The sequence below is a fragment of the Phaseolus vulgaris genome, chromosome 1, assembly GCF_000499845.2.
Source record: "Phaseolus vulgaris cultivar G19833 chromosome 1, P. vulgaris v2.0, whole genome shotgun sequence".
NCBI lineage: Eukaryota > Viridiplantae > Streptophyta > Magnoliopsida > Fabales > Fabaceae > Phaseolus > Phaseolus vulgaris.
Window position 1 is genome coordinate 51,025,793 of NC_023759.2, and position 18,199 is coordinate 51,043,991.

The window sequence follows — 18,199 nt, forward strand, 5'->3', positions numbered from 1 at the left end:
ATATTTGTTGGATTTTTTAAAATTCTAGCACGATTTTAATACAATTTTAAAAGGTATATATACAATAATTTTTTAAAAACTCAAATTTATTGTATAAATTTTTATTATGATTATAAAAAATAAGGAACAAATTCTTTTGAACCAGTCATGAAAAATATCTTCCTGCCCCCAAAAGAATATGAAACACACTTTTACACATAAATATTTATTTTCAATTTATATAGTTCAAAATTATATAATATATAGATCCGTGTTCCCGTGTCCTACATTTTAGAGATTATATGTATCTCCGTGTCTGTATCCGTGTTGTGTCAATGTCCGTATCTGTATTTGTGCTACATAGCAAATAACTTCTATTATTTAATTTACAGAAAAAAAAACCATTTTCTTACTTCAGTTATGTATTAGATGATGTTAGAAATGAACGACAAAAAAGTATTATTACAAAAGGACAATAAGTAAACAAAGAATCTTAGTAAAAGATCGCAATTTTTTAATTACTACGTGTTAAGTATGTTTAGGAACAGTCAAAGTTCTTCAAGACTGCGTAAGAGATTATAAACCTTTGAAATATGTTTAATTTTAACGTAAGATTTTATGCATTTTATTTGAACTCTTCATGTCTTGATGGATAACTGATCAGCTATACTCTAAATCTTGAGAAAGAAAAAAAGAAAATTATATATTGAAATTGCAACTTATAATATTTTTGGAAATGAAAATAAATTATTTTGAGGTGAAGTTATGTGTAATTATTTAGCAGAGACAGTGATTTAGTTTGGTAAATTTAGATTGTGTTTGGAGTAATTTTAGATTAGTTTAGGTAAATATTAGAGTTAGAGAATATTGATTAATGATTAACCATGGTCCTATCTGTTTGTATAGACAGAAAAAGAAAGTTGATTGGGAAAGTGGTGTTAAACTTTGCGCGTTCTCCTAAGCTATGCTTTCTTTCAAATGAAAATGTCACTTCACCCCTTCTCTTATAGACATCTTTGGCTACTTCAAATTCAAAATTTAATAACAGATTCACCATATTACAAAACTAGTTTGGCACTGTGTTAGAATCATCTCAAACTGACATAAGAATGCTGTCTTACGCAATTTTCTTTTTCCAGAACTTTTATCCAAGAATTTCGTAGTAAATGATTATCTATGATTTCTGAAACCAAGAGAGAAGGTGTCAATCACCATCTTAACTTTCTGTATTGTTAATCTTAACTTTCTGTATTGTTAATCTATGAAGTTCGAACACGCTTATTAAATGGTACGTCCGTATCAGATACCAACACTTATAAGACACTAGTAGGATATATATCGGTGAAATCTTTATTGGATTTGTGATAATTCTAGTACGAAATCTAAAAAATTATAAATATATTAATTTTCTATAAACTTAAATTTATTGTATAAAATTTTATTATAATTATAAAAATAAAAAACAAATCCTTTTAAACCAGTCATGAAAAATATTTGTCTACTGTTAAAAAAAATTAAAACATATTTGTGTACATAAAAACTGAAACCCTAAACCATAAACTGGAACATGGTATAATATATGGATTCGTGTCTCCGTGTCCTACATTTTAGAAATTATACGTATTTCTATGATCATGTATGTGTCGTATCAGTTTTCGTATCCGTGTGTATGTTACATAGTTCGTTAATTGGTAGAACCTTAAATTCCAGCATTCCTTATCTTTGAAGAGACATGCATTTAGTTTGGGTGGCAGATTTGAGTGAATTAGAAGAAGTCTTAAAAGGGTTATGGTGTTGTGTTTGAGATGAGGTATCAAGCAGACACCATGTTACCCTTGCAGTCAAAACATGCGGTTCTAGGATTAGAGTTCTTGACAGCTTGTTTTGTGGAAAAGTTTGGAAAAGCAGAATGATCCATGGTTCAAATAGTTCATGACATGCCAAATTAGTCGTTTGTCAGAAGCTTATCAGGGCCTGTGTGGTGTTTCTATACATAAGGCAATTACAATAATAACTCTTTCAAGTTCAAGTAACAAAACTTTAGCCATTTTTGCTTTTGGGTTCTTTTCTATTCATCAGCAGTGTACATGAAATTTGCAATTGCTTTAGGTTTAGGAGTTTCTCGGTTTGAGTGTATGACTGTAGTTTGATTGTTAATTTTGTGTGTTATTGTTTTTGAGATGAATCTCTGGGTTTAAGCTTCGATGATTTCCTTTTGTTTGTTTTGGTTTTTTCGGTTTAAGTGATTTCTCGTGATGTTTTGAAATTAGTTGTTAGATGTTAGGTATTTTATGGGTTTGGTTTTATCGGACGTGACATTTATTTATTGGAATCTGTATAAGAGTTGAATTATCCTGAAATGATCCTATTTACCTATTTATTTTTTTATCTAACAGTAAATTTGCAATTAGGCTAGTAGGAGGCATGGTGGTAGTAACTAGTAGAATTTGTTTGATCCCTTAGGGAAGAATATTACACATACCCCTTTGGATAGAATATTAGAAACCCCTTTGGAATATTAGCCTAAAATTTGGAGTCCTTAATTATTAGGGGGGGTGGTATTTGAGTGTTTTTTTGTTGCATGATGAGTAGGTGGTGTGTCCTAAAGGAGATGAAGTGCATATGGGGCAGGCATAATGAAGGCTAATGTACATGAATATGAATGTGTTGAGATGAGGAACAATGAAGTGAACAATCTCAAGTCTCATGCCAAATTCAAGATACAAACATTATGGGGACCCACCACTCTGCACTCCCATTCTGCATGCCCCAAACAACACTTAATTATCTCAAACTCAATTTCTATCAATTTCTTCAACTCATCATGCTACTCCTATATCTTCCTTTTAGTTTCTACATTTTTCCATTAATTATAATAAGCTATGTTTTATTCCACACTAAAACCTTTTTATCCACTCTTAATTACTCTACACCACACTTCAATTTTAATTATTAACTAAATTACAAATAACTTTCCATAACTCCCACATGTTTCATAGCAAAGAAGAGACTTATATAAATTGTATTAATTCATCATAGTTGTTGAGAATCTAAAAACCATTTCACACCACCTTTTTCATTTCACAATCTATATTCATTTAGAAATAATGAATCTATTTTATTTATACAATGTGGTGAAGTAGTAACAAAATTCATTTTGTTTGACATAAAAAGTGCATAAGTGAGGAGAGAGGAAAATGAGGGAGTTGAAATTATGTTGAAGGTTGAATGGTGCAGCATGGGCATAGATAGATGCATAGAGATGTGAGATGCTTTGCCATTATAAGGTGAACAACATCAACATCAACAATAATAAGAGGAACATCTCATTCCAAAAATGGCATTACCTTTTAAAGATGTCAAATCTGATTGGGCCTTAACCTGTGTGGCAGAGTGTAGGGTGGTAGGTTATAGCTGCATGCTACACTCTTCATAAATTCTAAATCAATTTTTAATCAATGTCAGACAGTGATGCATGTCAAACACCTATGCATCTCATAATCATTCATCTAACCATCCTTTCTTTCCACCTATGCATCAAACACACACACATTTCATTCCTTTATTTATCGTATCACTTCATTTATAAATAACTTACTACAATATTTTTACCTTAATTTTGATAACTGTTATTATAATTAATGAGATTCAATATGTTAAAGTTTGTTTTCTCTTTTCTTCCACTTCAAATGTTTTTTTGATAAATATGAGAGTCTGGGTACATTCAAAAGATGTTTAAGTTTGATGAAATATTTTGATTATTTATTTATAATTTAATAATTATTATCTTTTATTATAAGGGTTTTTCTTTATTTATATCTTTCTACGGAGTCTTCTTTCTTAATCACACTGGTCCAAGTCTAATAGATTTTTAATGATGTTTTGTAACTTCTAATTTAAATCAACCTAATTAATCAATAAGGGATTTGTTTCGTGACCATGATCGAAAAACTATGTGATTGCTTGTTTTGTCGGTCATTCGGTCTGTCAATTTTAGGTAGTACAATAACTATAACTTTAAATCCTAAATCTTAAACCCTAAACTTAAATTAATTACTTTTAATTATATTATTCTATTAATTACTTCTTGAAAATAAAAAATTTATCCTTTTCATATCGATATGGCTTTGATTTCGTAAAGCTTCTCCTTTCTTTGCAAATCCATATGAAGCTTGTTTTATTATTTAACTTGCAAACTCATTTGTGGTGTGATGGTAGTGTGACAGTGGGAGCATTACACTAACCATTGTGGAGAGTGAGATCAAACAAGAAAGTCATTAAAAACATATCATTATTTCCCTTTTGAATTTTGAATTGTAATTTGTTATGATGATTAACATATATCATTACTTTTTTTTAAAATATAATAAACGATCAAATTGATATGTGAAAATAAACAAAATAATTTTAAAAGTGTTATTATTACATAAAACACTAACAAGCTAAGCATAATGTTTAAAAAAAGTAGAGAAAAGTTGTGAGTAAATAACATACAATTTTTATACTGTTTATAATAATATTTTTAAATTAAAAAATAAAATAAAAATGAATAAAATATTAATTTATTAAGATTTGAAGTGTATATTTTTAATGTAGAGAGTGTTGTGTGATATATTATATATAAATTGGAACGTGCAGAAAGGAATCTATGGTGATATGAGGTATATTAGCAGCAGTGGTGCATTTCCCATTAACAAAATAAAATTCTTTTTGTTCATGGAATATTTGCCCAACAAAAATAGTGGAAAAATGATACGTCATTTAGAATATAATAAAGAATTATTGTCTTCGCACCAACTTATCTAATCAATATATCTCTATGCAACAATATAATATTTATTTATTTATTTTAAGTCACTTTCATCAAAATAATATTTGATGGTGCTTTTGTTTTCCATATATCCTTGCAAAATCCCGAATCTATTATTGGATAAATGATGTTATAACTAAATAAAATTGAAGTTTGTGTTGTGTAGTGTGTGAAGAATATAGTAGGTTGAGTTGAGGATGTGATTCCATCCAAATATTGCAATGGAATTTAATACCTTGTACCATCCAACTAACTTTATCATAAACTATAAAATCATATTTCCACTAATTTATATATATATATATATATATATATATATATTATTACGAATGAGACTTTAAGCTAACTCAATTCCATAACCGACTCATTTTTAACATATTATGGGTGGTCCGATTAACAGGTGGTCTTGTGGCCTGATAAAGTCAACAAACACTCGCTAGAATAAGTTCAAAATGATATTTTTGATACCATATTAAAAAGTGGATTTTAAGTATAATTCAACCCCATAAAACCAGCTCATGAGGTTGAGGTTTGCACTTATACATAATAAAATGTCATCATCTATAATCGATGTGTGATCTCCAATTTTTTTAAGAAAGTGAAAATATCCGATAATGTATAATCTAAACCGTTGATTTGGGACCAAGATCAACGGCAGCAGTGTCTGACTCTGGCAAGTGAGCACTATGCACAGTAATGATATTATTCGTGGAATAAAGTTTAAATTAAATTGGTGTTAGATAATAGAATCGAATTATAAATACACGTCTTGCATGGCATTTGGTTATAGCAAGAGAGCTTGGGATTTTACATTCTAAGTGTTTTTTTGAATTAGCAAGATGTTGAAATCCATAGGCAAAAGCTTGATGAGGGTTCAACAGAAGTGTGTGAAGAAGCAAAAGAGTGATGAAGTTGATAAGAGTGTGTCAGTGCATGGTGATGAAGATGAAGACGTGGTTGTTTTGGCTGTGCAGTGTTGCAATTGTTCCACAGAGGAAAACAAACAATGCAACTGTGACCATATTCATGCTGCAGATGACCAAAATCATGCTAATTCCAACAGTTCCTTTACTCATTCTGTCATCAACATGGTGGGGATGCTCATAGGTAAATTTATCATACTACTTCCTTTCTTTTTATAAAAGTCTTTATGTTAGATATTATTATGCAATTTGACATCGCAACAACACTAATATCTCAGTTAGGCTGACATATCAGTTAGACTGACATCTCAGTTAGGCTGACATCTCAGTTAGTATGACATCTCAGTTAGTATGACATCTCAGTTAGACTGACATCTCAGTTATGCTAACATCTCAATTAGGTTGACATTTCAAGTAATAATAATCATTTGTCATTAATAAAAAAAATATTATTAAAAAAAAATAAAAAATAATATATATATATATATAAAATAAAAAAATAAAAAATTCATACTACTTCATTTCCTCATAGCTTCTCTCTGTTTTTCACTCCCAACATGTAAAATCAAGTTATAAATATGTTTTATTAATTTCAGCTTTTGATTCAAGTGCATATTTCTATATACTTTATTTACTTAGAGTGCATCTCTGAATTTTTCACATATATATGATTGTGTTCTCAATTTTTTTAATTTGATGGGTTGTACTGAAAGATAATTGCAGAAAAGAAACTGAAAAAAGAGAGTTTTACTTATCTGTCCCCACATAAAATTGATTTTCAACTTCTTATCTACTTTTATTTATTTATTTAAAGAATCTTCTTGTAAACTACTTATCTTGTTTATTTTAAGTTAGACAGAGTTAGTGTGATTAAATTAATTTTGAAATGGTAAAATAGCATAAGATGCATGCTTAAATTCATTTCAACTATTGAAACATTTTTTTAAGAAGTGTAAAACATTGATTTTCTAATATCAAAATGCACACGGACTTAATTTTTTTTAGTGTAAAATTATTCTCTTGGTTTACCTTTTTCCAACTTCACTGGGAGAATAATGCTTAGATTACCCTATACAACCCCAAACATATATTCTCAAACACTTTTCCTGCTGCATCCAAGATTTGCAGGATCAATACTGAAATTTACCCATCTACTAATTAATTTATGCTGGTTCAAGTGACAGAGTTTGAATTCTTAACTCCAGATTTGTCAGCAGAAAACCAACAAGTGATTGCAAAGTTTCTTTTTTTAATCATAAAAAATATAAAACACTTATGGGTCGACCAACTTTTATACAACTTATAAAAAAAAAAACTAATTAACAAGTAGATGGAATGTTGGAATACCCCCAAGTATTTCCATTTATATTATTCTTTATTGCTGATTAAAAGAAAAAACAAGGAGATGGAATTTTAGAGAAAATCCAAGACCAAATCTTCAATTGAACCAAAGAGAAAGTATCTGAATAATTCGTTACTCTACCTTTAAAGATGATCTTGTTCCTAACACAACAAATTTTACTAACCACCACAATCCAGACATTCTCAAAACTAAATTGACATAAGTAAATTGACACCAAATTGCAAAGTATTTAATATTTGTTCTCTAATCAATGAGTATGTGTGTGTACAACTGAATATCTTTCAGGTCTGGGGCAACTATCAACTCCATATGCTATAGTAAGTGGAGGGTGGGTGTCTGCATTCTTGCTTATAGGACTAGGAGTGATGTGTGCTTATAGCTCTCACATACTTGGAACATGCCTCAGAAAGAATCCAAAGTTAAGAAGCTTTGTGGATATTGGGAAGCATGCATTTGGATCAAAAGGGAGGTTGGTGGCTGCAACAATCATCTACATGGAAGTCTTCATGGCCCTTGTTTCCTACACAATCTCATTGCATGATAATTTGACCAGAGTGTTTATGGGGACAAGTTTGAAGCACCACTTCCCCAAATTCTCTTCATCTCAGCTCCTAACTGTGGTGGCAGTCCTCATTTGCCTCCCTAGTTTGTGGATCAGAGACCTTTCTTCCATATCCTTCCTTTCAACTCTTGGTATTCTCATGTCCCTTCTCATTTTTGTGTGTGTAGCAGCCACTGCACTTTTAGGACACATCCCCTCCAATCATGCTATACCTGTCCTCCAACTGCATAATATTCCATCAGTATCTGGCCTTTATGTCTTTGGCTATGGAGGACACATTGTTTTCCCCGAGTTATATACATCCATGAAAGACCCCTCCAAATTTACCAAGGTATATCATATATATATTTTTTCTCTTTTGATGTACGTAGTATAAACACTTACACTAATACTGATACGATATGAACACATAGATATATATAATCTTTAAAATGTATAAACACTGACACTAACAACACTGATATATAATCTCTAAAATGTATATGAGAAGACAAATCTATATATTATATGACAGTAAAATTTGTGTTGTTGGGAAATTTCAGGTTTCTATTGTGAGCTTCGCAGTGGTTACAGGAATTTACACGACATTGGGGTTCATGGGTGCAAGGATGTTTGGTAAGGATGTGAAGTCTCAAATAACTCTGAGCATGCCACCAGAGAAGATTGTGACAAAGATTGCTCTGTGGGCAACAGTGGTGGCACCAATGACCAAATATGCACTTGAATTCACACCTTTGGCAATTCAACTAGAACATGCACTTCCAAGTACAATGAGTTGCAGAACCAAAATGATTATTAGGGGTTGCGTCGGTTCATTTTCACTTTTGGTCATTCTATCTCTTGCTCTCTCGGTTCCTTATTTTGAACATGTACTAAGTCTCACTGGTTCCCTTGTTAGTGTTGCCGTTTGTTTAATTCTCCCATGTTCTTTCTACCTCAAGATATGTTGGGCTCAAATGTCATACCCTCTCTTGCTCCTAAACCTTTTTCTCATCATATTTGGCTTTCTTCTTGCTCTCATTGGCACCATTTCCTCCTCAAGCTTCCTACTCAAAACTTTTCAATTGCATCACTCAACTTCACCAACTTAATTCCTGTTGTAGATACCAAATCGATTAGAGATTAGAATATTTTTATAATATATAAAAGTGGATACAAACCTCATCTTATAAATCGATTTTATAAGGTTGAGTTAGATTTAATGTTCACTTCTTAATTTGGTATCAGAGTCATTTATAACATATCCTAAAAAGTTTGTTAAGTTTATCATATCATCCGCTATCTGACCACTCATAAATACAATACTATGTATAAGTTGACAGCTTCAACACGTAAAAAAGTGTGTAAAAATTAGAATATTTTAGGTTACTTTATTACAAAATTGAGTTAGAATTAAAAGTTTACTTAAGAAGAATCAATGTAGCATATTCTTGCTTAATACAAATTGTGTACTTCCTCTTATATTTTGGTGGAAAGATTCAAATCCCTACAATCTAATTTTTATTTCAGTTAATTTCATTTTAAATTTAGCTATTACGATAATATTTTCTTTTATTTCGTCTAATCTATTTATTAATTCTGGTTTATTTGGTCAGAGGTATTTAATCCATAATAAAGATTATTTAAAGATTTATTATTAATTATCATTCTAGATCGTTTCTTTCTATTTTTGAAGCAATTCGAACATAAACACACGACACAAGTCTAAAGACATTATTTATTTAGCCTAATTAATTTTATTTATAAAAATATGTTTATTACTTTGGTACAATATTCTAATCTTTCTTTATTGATCTATACTAGTTTTGTTTTAGTGGGTATTTTGCTTTCGTAATTTTTTTTTTTCATATACGGTAATTTAACTGAAAAGAAATTTCTGCTCTAGAAAGAGCTGGTACTTCCACATAAACTTGGGTTATAAATTATTGTTCATTTATTAGAACGTCTACATATTTTTTTAATAAAAATATTTTTCTATTTTTTATATAGAATTTCACGTTGTAATTGAATAAACATTGTTTTTTTTTTTATGATATGCTTACTAGAAACAGAATTGATCCTCCACTTCACATTTTGGAACAAATTCCAACAGATGCGTTTATTAATCTCAAGAATCGCATTCGTTGAACCATACTTATCACACTATTTTATTACATTTGTAAAGCAAAACTCTCTACCAAACACTTTAAAAAAGTTTAATTAAAAACACTTATAAATAAATAAAATTGTAGTAGTGTCATGTTGATTAAAATTTTATTATAAATAAAAAATTATTTTAAAGTTTGGAAGAGTTTAGAAAATAAGTGGACGTGATGTGTGTTATTATGACATGCTCATAAAAAGTCAACGCATATTAGACTGAAATGATTGAAGTGATTCCATGAACATGCCTCTCAACTTTTATGCACTATGATACCAAATACTTCTAAATTCACTTTAAATAGAATATGATTTTAATGTGCCGAGTCAAAATAAAATAAAGGTTTTAATGTATGATTAGTTTATTAAATTTTGATTGAGTGTAAATGTTTTTTTATTTTTCAGTTTTTAACTATTTATTTTTTATTTTTAAAATTATGCAAATTTGATTCATTTATTATTTTTTTCTTGTTCATTTTAATTCGTTTTCCCAAACTAAAACATTTAAATTGTTTTAAATCTTATTTTACTAGGATTGCCAAGTGATACATCAAATTTCATTCAAGATAAGCAAAATATATCAGTTGTTAAACACTTTTCTTGATTATTTTAAAGAGTCAATAATTTCAAAATAGCACTGTACTTATTTCCCAACTTTGTCCTTTCTTTTTAATTATTTTAAATGAATTATATCACCTTTTTGTAAATGAATTATATCACCTTTTTAACTTTGTCCATTTAATCCGTATAGTTTACAGTTGTTGTTTTGGGTGTGCAAGGTCATTATCAATTTTTCAAATCGTTTATTTTTATTTTCTTTGATCTCTTCATCTGTGTCTATAGATAAACAGAGATTTTACACAAAAGGGAGAGAATGTGTTGTGTTGTGTTGTGCCTACCAATGGAGATTGAAACTAGCAGCCTGCATAAGCGGGTGTGCAAAGTAAGCTCCTAAGGTTAATGCAGTGATTGTCAAGTATGGCAGTCGAAGGAACTCCTTGTAGAAATCTTGAGGTAACTTTTGTCTGCCATCAAGAATTGCTGCAAAAGGGACAACACTTGTTCGACTCTTAACTAATTCAAAATCCTCCCCAAATTTTATAGCCAGTCGTCTGTCTCCATTCCAGACACCAAACAGATGGTGAGCAATTAAGCCAAATGAGGCTGCAACAGCCACAGAATTTCCCATCCAAATCGTATGAGCAAGACACCAGATAACCTGCCCAACCATCTGAAGAGCAAATGTCAAGTGCAAGAAATGTATCTGAAGTAAAAGCAAATGGTGCAAGGGTATACATTGCGCAAGACAGAATTAAGAGGGTGTTTCCAGAAGATACTGACAAGGTATTGCTATTCCAACTATATTAGCTTATGAGCAAGAAAAAAAAAGAGACCCATTGCCAAAGAAAGAAGAAAGATTTGCATCAAAAGCAGAATATTCACTGGTCCGGATTATGAAGACCACAAAATCATGAACATGACAGAATTTATCAGTGTCATCATACTACATGGAGTTATGGTATTAGATTTATACCTGTGGATGCCTGGTTATTCTTATGATGCCAGTTTCCCATAGATGTAGTTTAGGCTTGTCAACAGCTGCAACCTCTAAAAGATTGAAAGTTGAAGGATATAAGAAAAAGAAAGAAATGAAATTGGAAATCCACAGAAGTTGATGAAGCCCAGGAGTATCCTGGACCTGCCAGAGTTGAAGTCCATCATATCTGTGGTTAATAAAATACACCTGTATCATGACGGCAAACAAGCGAAGTAATTTAGTTTGAATCAACTTCAAGTTTCCCTTGTGACAAAAATATGCTAGAAATCTAAATTACATAAAAAGAGATGGACATCAGTTATTAGGGGATACAGAGCAGTAACTCACAATAGTACTGACAGCCAAAGGTAGCGATATCCCTGCAAAAAGTACACGGTAAGGTCTTTCTCCAATGAATTTCTCGCCAGTGTTCCGGAAGCTAGCTAAGCCACTGTGGACACCAGCAAATATGAGAATTAGAATGAGCAATACCACCTGCAGAATACCATGAGAAGAGTTAGTAACCAACCAAGCACTACTGCAGCCTTCAAATGTGTTATTTAGACGAAACAGATAGTATTACATCTTTGAAATGAGTTAATTGAATGATACAGACAACTAGACAACCCATACAACTAAAAGAAAAACAAAGATCTGCATATGAATTGTGTTAAGAGGGTGTGTGGCTACAAAATAAGCACCTTCATGATGATCTCAAGCCATTACGTAAAAAGCCAGACTTAGCCCTTTACTGCAGGCTCCTAGAGAAAAGGTTGATGGTACTATGTTGTCTCCCTTTGGCCATGATTAGTCCAGTGATACTGTCAAGTTTGTACTACATACTCTTTTCACGTGTAGAATGCTATTGATTTTCGGGGAAGTTCATTCCCTCTAACTGACACACTTTACTTTTACTTCTTTTTTCCCAGGCAAGTTGGCGTACTTTTCAACAACCACCTTTCCACTTTTTCTTAAGGACAAACACAAAATACCAGTGCATGAAGAATAAGAGCCAGACTGTATAAACTTAAACACTCACAGGAGAACAAAATAAAATGAATTAAATTTCTGCCACAAGTTAAAATGAATATATGTCCGTCGACTCAGGAACAAGTTAAACGAATGAACTTCTGAAAAACTTGAGGAACACAAATTAATTCTAACTTATAGGAAAGTTTGATTTGTTTTCATCCTAGATTCATTTTGCTTTCTTCTCCTCAAAGTGCTTTTTAAGGAGTTTTTATCCAAACTGGCTCTGAAGCTGCACCAACAAACCTAACCCGTCTTCCAAATTCAATCCAGTTACAAGACAAGTTATTCATTGGAGCCATGTGTCCACTTCACTCTCAACAATTCAAAGCAAAAAACATGGGACTGTGGACCTTCTTCAGACCCTGTGAGTCTGGAAAGAGCTGTCATATACACTAACATAACTCTTACAATTGAAATGAAAAGTCAACTCACCCTTCCTTTTCATTGATTCTAAACCCATCCATTGGGGCAAAAATACCAAAATTTCAAAGAAAACAACAAATTAACCGCCTTGATTTCAGAACACACTATTGACCAGTAAGCATCAGATGATGAAACACAGAAAACAAAATAGCGGAAATTGTTGATAAAAAAATGAAGGAGTGTAACCTCATGAGAATCGGACAGCGACGAAACGGCGTCAATGAAAGCTTTGCCGTAGCCAGTTGAATTGTCAATCCATGCGACGTTGAGAACATAGAGAACCACTCCGAGAATGGCGGTGAAATAAATCCAGGAAGATATTTTCTGTTTCCCCAATTCAAACACGGCAGAGTCCTCGCCGACGAACCCTAAATCCTTGTCGGTGTCGCTCTCACTCTCTTTAATTGAGGTTCGGACAACGAAGTGGCGAGCATGAGTGGGCGATTTTGAATGAGAACGAAGGAAATTGGGGAAGCATAGAGATGCATGTTTTAGGTTTGTTTTGGCGGTTGAATTGGAAGAAGAGAGCGGAGAAAAAGATGCACGACGGTGGCCGCAGTTGAAAAACAGAGAGACTGAGCTACACAGTGCCATCTTACTTCCCTTCTTTCCCCTCTCTTCTCGCTTTATTCTATCATATTTGATGTTAAATATCTTAAACCTAAACTATGTCACTATATTAAATATCACATATCATGTTATCATATTTGTTATTAATGAGGATGGCTTATTCTCATTTTGGTGTATATGAGCATTGTAAGGCTTTCTGAGTTGTTCAAAGATTCTATGATTTAATGTAGGCTTAAATCAGTAAAAATGTAAATGATAGTTTTTGTATATGAGTAAATAAATAATAAGATGATAGGGTGATTGGTCTGTATATCTGGTGGTGTAATAAATAAAATAGGTCGATTTTAAACTATATGTTCGGACATGACGTTACTTTGACATAAATCAAGGGATTCTAAATTAATTAGTCTTAATGGTTCAATTAAGATAGAATTATGATCATAATCAGAAAGGTAAGGTGAATTTTGTCAATATATACTAGAGATGACATCGATGAGAAAAATCATCTCTTACATATCAATTGAGGGTGCACTCACTCTTGACTACTTTGAGTGTTCTTCACTTAAGATCGACTACTCCTTTTATCTAGAATAAAGATAAATTTACAAGAGAAATAAGGTAATTATAGATTCACGAATTTGAGTAGAAACTCAATAAAATGACTACTAAATCATAATATTTTAACTTATTTTTTGATAAGTGTGTCCTAATTAAGATTGAACTGGGAAAATATAAATAGTTAGTATCGATTTATAAAATAAATTGTTATACTTTTTTAGCCATATTTATCCATTATCCTATTGTAATATTTTTTAAAATGAAGTGAAAATTATAATTTAAAAAAAAAATCAATTAACCCTTACACCTCAATGGAATTATAGTGTATAGATTGGGATTGTCTTTGTAATTAAAGGTAGGTAATTTAGGCTCAAACCCCTATGTGACAAAAATTTATAAAATTCTTGACATGAGAGTCACAGCAATGATTGTAGTAGGAGTACATAATTGTGGTTTAGGAACAACTTACCTCGGACAAAATAAATGTGGTCACTAAATGTAAATGATTGATTGATAAAAATGGACCAAGTTTCTATGAAATCTGATCTCCACCATCACCGGTTTTTATCTCAACTACTTTTGGTCACTGCTATAACATTCGCAGGCCCACATCGACATGTGTCCTTTAAATCAAACATTAACAAACACATTTTTATATAATCATTCTTACAACTTTCATTTTAATATTTTTATTATATATTTATTTTTAAATCTACCCTAAAAAATTATATACAAATCTAAATTTTTTCAAATCATCATTTTCTAAATCACTATCTCATTCATTCATTATATAAGTGTTAGTAGCATGTAATTCAGATACACACATTACATTTCAAACTCACATTCCCTCAATCTCAGTTCCAACCTCTTAGTTTAGCATCGAAACATCTAAATTTGGCTTCTCCCTGTATCTTTTACCTTGAAAATGTCTGCTGCTGTGTCTTCCACAACTTCTCATTTTGTGGAAGAGCTCAAAAACAAAGCAACAGACAACAACAACAACGTTGGTGGCGAACCAGAACAGCCTCCTTACACTGATAGTGCCAACTCTGATGTTGCAGAAGAAACTGAGCCAGAGGAAGATGATGACTCCAAATTGGAATCTGACAGGGAACTGGATATTGGTCCACAAATCACCCTCAAGGAACAGCTTGAGAAAGATAAAGTGAGCCTTTAGTTTTTGAAATGGTTCTTCACACCCTTTGCTTTTGCAGCTGTCTTCTGATGAAAGATTTTTCTTTTGTGTTCAAAGGATGACCAGAGTTTGAGAAAATGGAAGGAGCAACTTCTGGGAAGTGTTGATATGTCTGTCGTTGGAGGTGATACTTAGTTTTTCTCTTTACTCTTCAACTTCTTTCTCTTTCAAACTCTCATAGACCAATTCCATATTTATGATTTCACCAAGATGAAGTAGATTACCCTCTTATTACTTCACTTAATCAATCAAACATTTGATTTCATAGTATATAGGTGGGTGATATCATATTAAAAAGGAAAATTTAAGTCTAACTCAACCTCATAAAATCGGTTTATGAAGTGAAGTTTCTAGTTGATGTGAGATATTCAACAACATTAACTGAAATAAACTTAAATTAGCAAAGCCTTATTGTTTTCTTAGGTTAGCTGGCTCCAGTTCTTGACAGTAATGGTAAATGTTAAATTGTTCTGAGGATGAGAATTAAGTTAAACACAGTTTGTGGCAGTAAGTTTCATTTAAGCTCCTAATGATTGATGTTTGGAGGCCATGAAAATGTGAAAGCTCTTGTGTTGGAATGCAGCAAGTAAAGACCCTGATGTGAAGATTTTGAGCCTCACTATTACAAGCCCAGAGAGGCCTGACCTCATTCTGCCAATTCCATTTACAAATGATCCTAAGAAAAGCCTCTTCACCCTCAAGGAAGGAAGCAAATGCGCCATGAAATTCACCTTCACTGTCTCCAACAACATCGTTTCTGGTCTCAAATACACCAATGTTATTTGGAAAACTGGTGTTAGAGGTGTGAGACAGTACTCCTAGTGTCTCTAACTTTAATTGATTCAATAGTGTCGTTGACAGAATTTTTCATTTCTTAAACAGTGGCCAGCAGAAAGAAGATGTTGGGAACTTTTAGTCCCCAGAAGGAACCATATACTTATGCATTGGAAGAAGAAAGCACCCCTTGTGGCATGTTCGTCAGAGGAACCTATGCAGCAAGAACCAAGGTAACAGATTCAGTGAAACTCAGAAAGTTGACTCTTGTTTAGCAAATAGGAAGAACTAACTTACTAAATTTTCTTGCTTCAGTTTGTAGATGACGATCAAAAGTGCTACTTGGATGTCAATTACTACTTCGAAATTCAGAAGAATTGGGCAAAACCTCAATGAGATTTGGCCTTGAGAAAGTGGCTGGAAAATTATCTTTCCTTTGACATTTTGTGTGTCTCTTTGGAACATGTTGGAACTCAACTTGTTTTTGCTGTTAATCAAATCCAGTTAGCACGATTGTAAACGTGCGTGCTATATGATTGTGTTACCTCTCCCCCTTTATTTTCCTGTTTCTCTATGGTTCCTTACATCCTTTTGCTTTATCTAATGCCAATATGTGACAAATAAAATCACTCAATTTTTACTGTGAAAGTTGATAGGCTTTAAATGACTCTGATACCATATAAATGACTCTGATACCATATCAAGTAGACTTTAAATCTAATTCAATCACATAAAATCAGGTGAAGTTTGCACCCACTTATAAAAGTTGAAATATCTCAATCTCTAGTCGATGTGTGAATTAAAATTCTCCCAAGAGATTAGATAGAAATGGATCCTTGTGGAGAAAGATAAACAAATGAAAAATGAATAAGTATCCTCAACTACTGCATGTGCTTTCTTATGCAAATGGCCTAAAGTTCAGTGAGTTCTTTGGTGGGGCAAAAGCTTTTCTCATCATAAGAATGGCCACATACATGCCTCAAGCATGCACTTTACTAACAGAAGAAAAATAAAGGAAAAAGCAGAACTACTAATGAAACTAAATTTGAATGCGTGCACACTGTTCTTTATAACATTTTGTGAGTGATTGGTGATTGAACTATTTTTCAGACCAATATATCTGCTACTGTACTAATCGTATTCAATTAGCCTGAGCGTGTGTATTGTTTTAATAAAATCTAGTTCCAACTTCCAAGTATTATTATAACATGAAATCTTATCATAGAAAGCCAAGTACCTCTTTGTTTGGATACATGTATATATTGGATTTTGCACATCAAACACAACAAAATACAAAAGAAAAACTAAACTCTAAACATTAGTATTTAGAAGATCAAACCAAACATTTGTCAAGAAAAAAAAAATAAATCATCACAAGACTAACAAAACCTAAATTTTACAAGGTTAAAAAGATATTACAAAGATTATATAACCTATCTTTATATAAAACAAATATGGGTGATCAGATAGCAGACAACACGACAGACCCAACACAAATACTTATTAGAATAGATAGATTTTAAATGACTCTATATTATATTAAGAAGCGGATTTAGTAATTCAATCTTATAAAACTAATTTATAAAGTGACTTTTTCACTCACTTATATACTATTAAAGGTCCTTATCTCTAGTTGATCCCTTATATACTATTAAAAAAATTTATCTCTGGTCCATGCTATATCTCCATCAGAAAAAGTTAATATGTATCAGAACTATATGAATCATCAATTGCTTGTTGCAATATGTATCAGAACTATATGAATCATCAATTGCTTGTTGCATAGGCTTAGTTAAGTTGGTATTGTTGGTTTGTTGTGTTGGGTGAATTGTTCTTTCAAATGTCAGAAAATATCCTACTTCAGTTAGAACAATAATGAGACAGAGAATGAGCAGCTCCTCATTTCCCAATCTTATAGTTGTGTTAGTGTTGAATCAGATGGATGCCAACTCATTTTGAATCAGTACGTAATGATGGTGGTTAAGAGCAGGATTAGGAGTTAAAGAAATTCAGAATGCTATGATTGCACACATGGGTGGGTCACCGGAAACCATTTTCTAACAGTTTTACAACTTTAAGATGCCCTACTTCATTCTTCTACATCTTCCCACTGCCCATTACTTTTCTCACTTAATTCCTCACTATCATGCTTTGCCAAAACAATTAGTGTATTTAATCATCCAAGTCCTGTTTCAATTAACTTTTTTTTATATATCCTAAATTTTATAATTAATTTCTTTAATAGGTAGTAGAAAAGAATAATTTCAAAAATAATGACTTCCAAACATCATTTAACAATTCAAGATTTCAAGTACTTTTGTCCCTAAATTAGAC

General features: G+C 31.8%; 3 protein-coding genes across 3 annotated transcripts; 2 read left to right on the forward strand and 1 right to left on the reverse strand.

Moving 5' to 3' along the window:
* The first annotated feature begins 5,575 nt into the window (after window positions 1-5,575).
* Window positions 5,576-9,118, forward strand: LOC137815267 (amino acid transporter AVT1H). Its single transcript, XM_068618385.1, has 3 exons — window positions 5,576-5,896; window positions 7,361-7,968; window positions 8,180-9,118. The coding sequence occupies exons 1-3, from the start codon at window positions 5,629-5,631 to the stop codon at window positions 8,726-8,728; spliced, it is 1,425 nt and encodes a 474-aa protein (XP_068474486.1). The 5' UTR covers window positions 5,576-5,628; the 3' UTR covers window positions 8,729-9,118.
* Window positions 9,119-10,566: 1,448 nt separating this feature from the next.
* Window positions 10,567-13,444, reverse strand: LOC137815268 (15-cis-zeta-carotene isomerase, chloroplastic). The gene is made up of 4 exons (XM_068618386.1): window positions 12,955-13,444; window positions 11,662-11,808; window positions 11,311-11,520; window positions 10,567-11,007 (listed from the first exon to the last, which is right to left on the reverse strand). Exons 1-4 carry the CDS (start codon window positions 13,360-13,362, stop codon window positions 10,672-10,674), a joined length of 1,101 nt encoding a protein of 366 aa, XP_068474487.1. The 5' UTR covers window positions 13,363-13,444; the 3' UTR covers window positions 10,567-10,671.
* A 1,209-nt stretch (window positions 13,445-14,653) lies between these two features.
* On the forward strand, window positions 14,654-16,513 carry LOC137815269 (rho GDP-dissociation inhibitor 1-like). The gene is made up of 5 exons (XM_068618387.1): window positions 14,654-15,061; window positions 15,149-15,215; window positions 15,675-15,893; window positions 15,974-16,098; window positions 16,181-16,513. The coding sequence occupies exons 1-5, from the start codon at window positions 14,822-14,824 to the stop codon at window positions 16,259-16,261; spliced, it is 732 nt and encodes a 243-aa protein (XP_068474488.1). The 5' UTR covers window positions 14,654-14,821; the 3' UTR covers window positions 16,262-16,513.
* The last annotated feature ends 1,686 nt before the right edge of the window (window positions 16,514-18,199 follow it).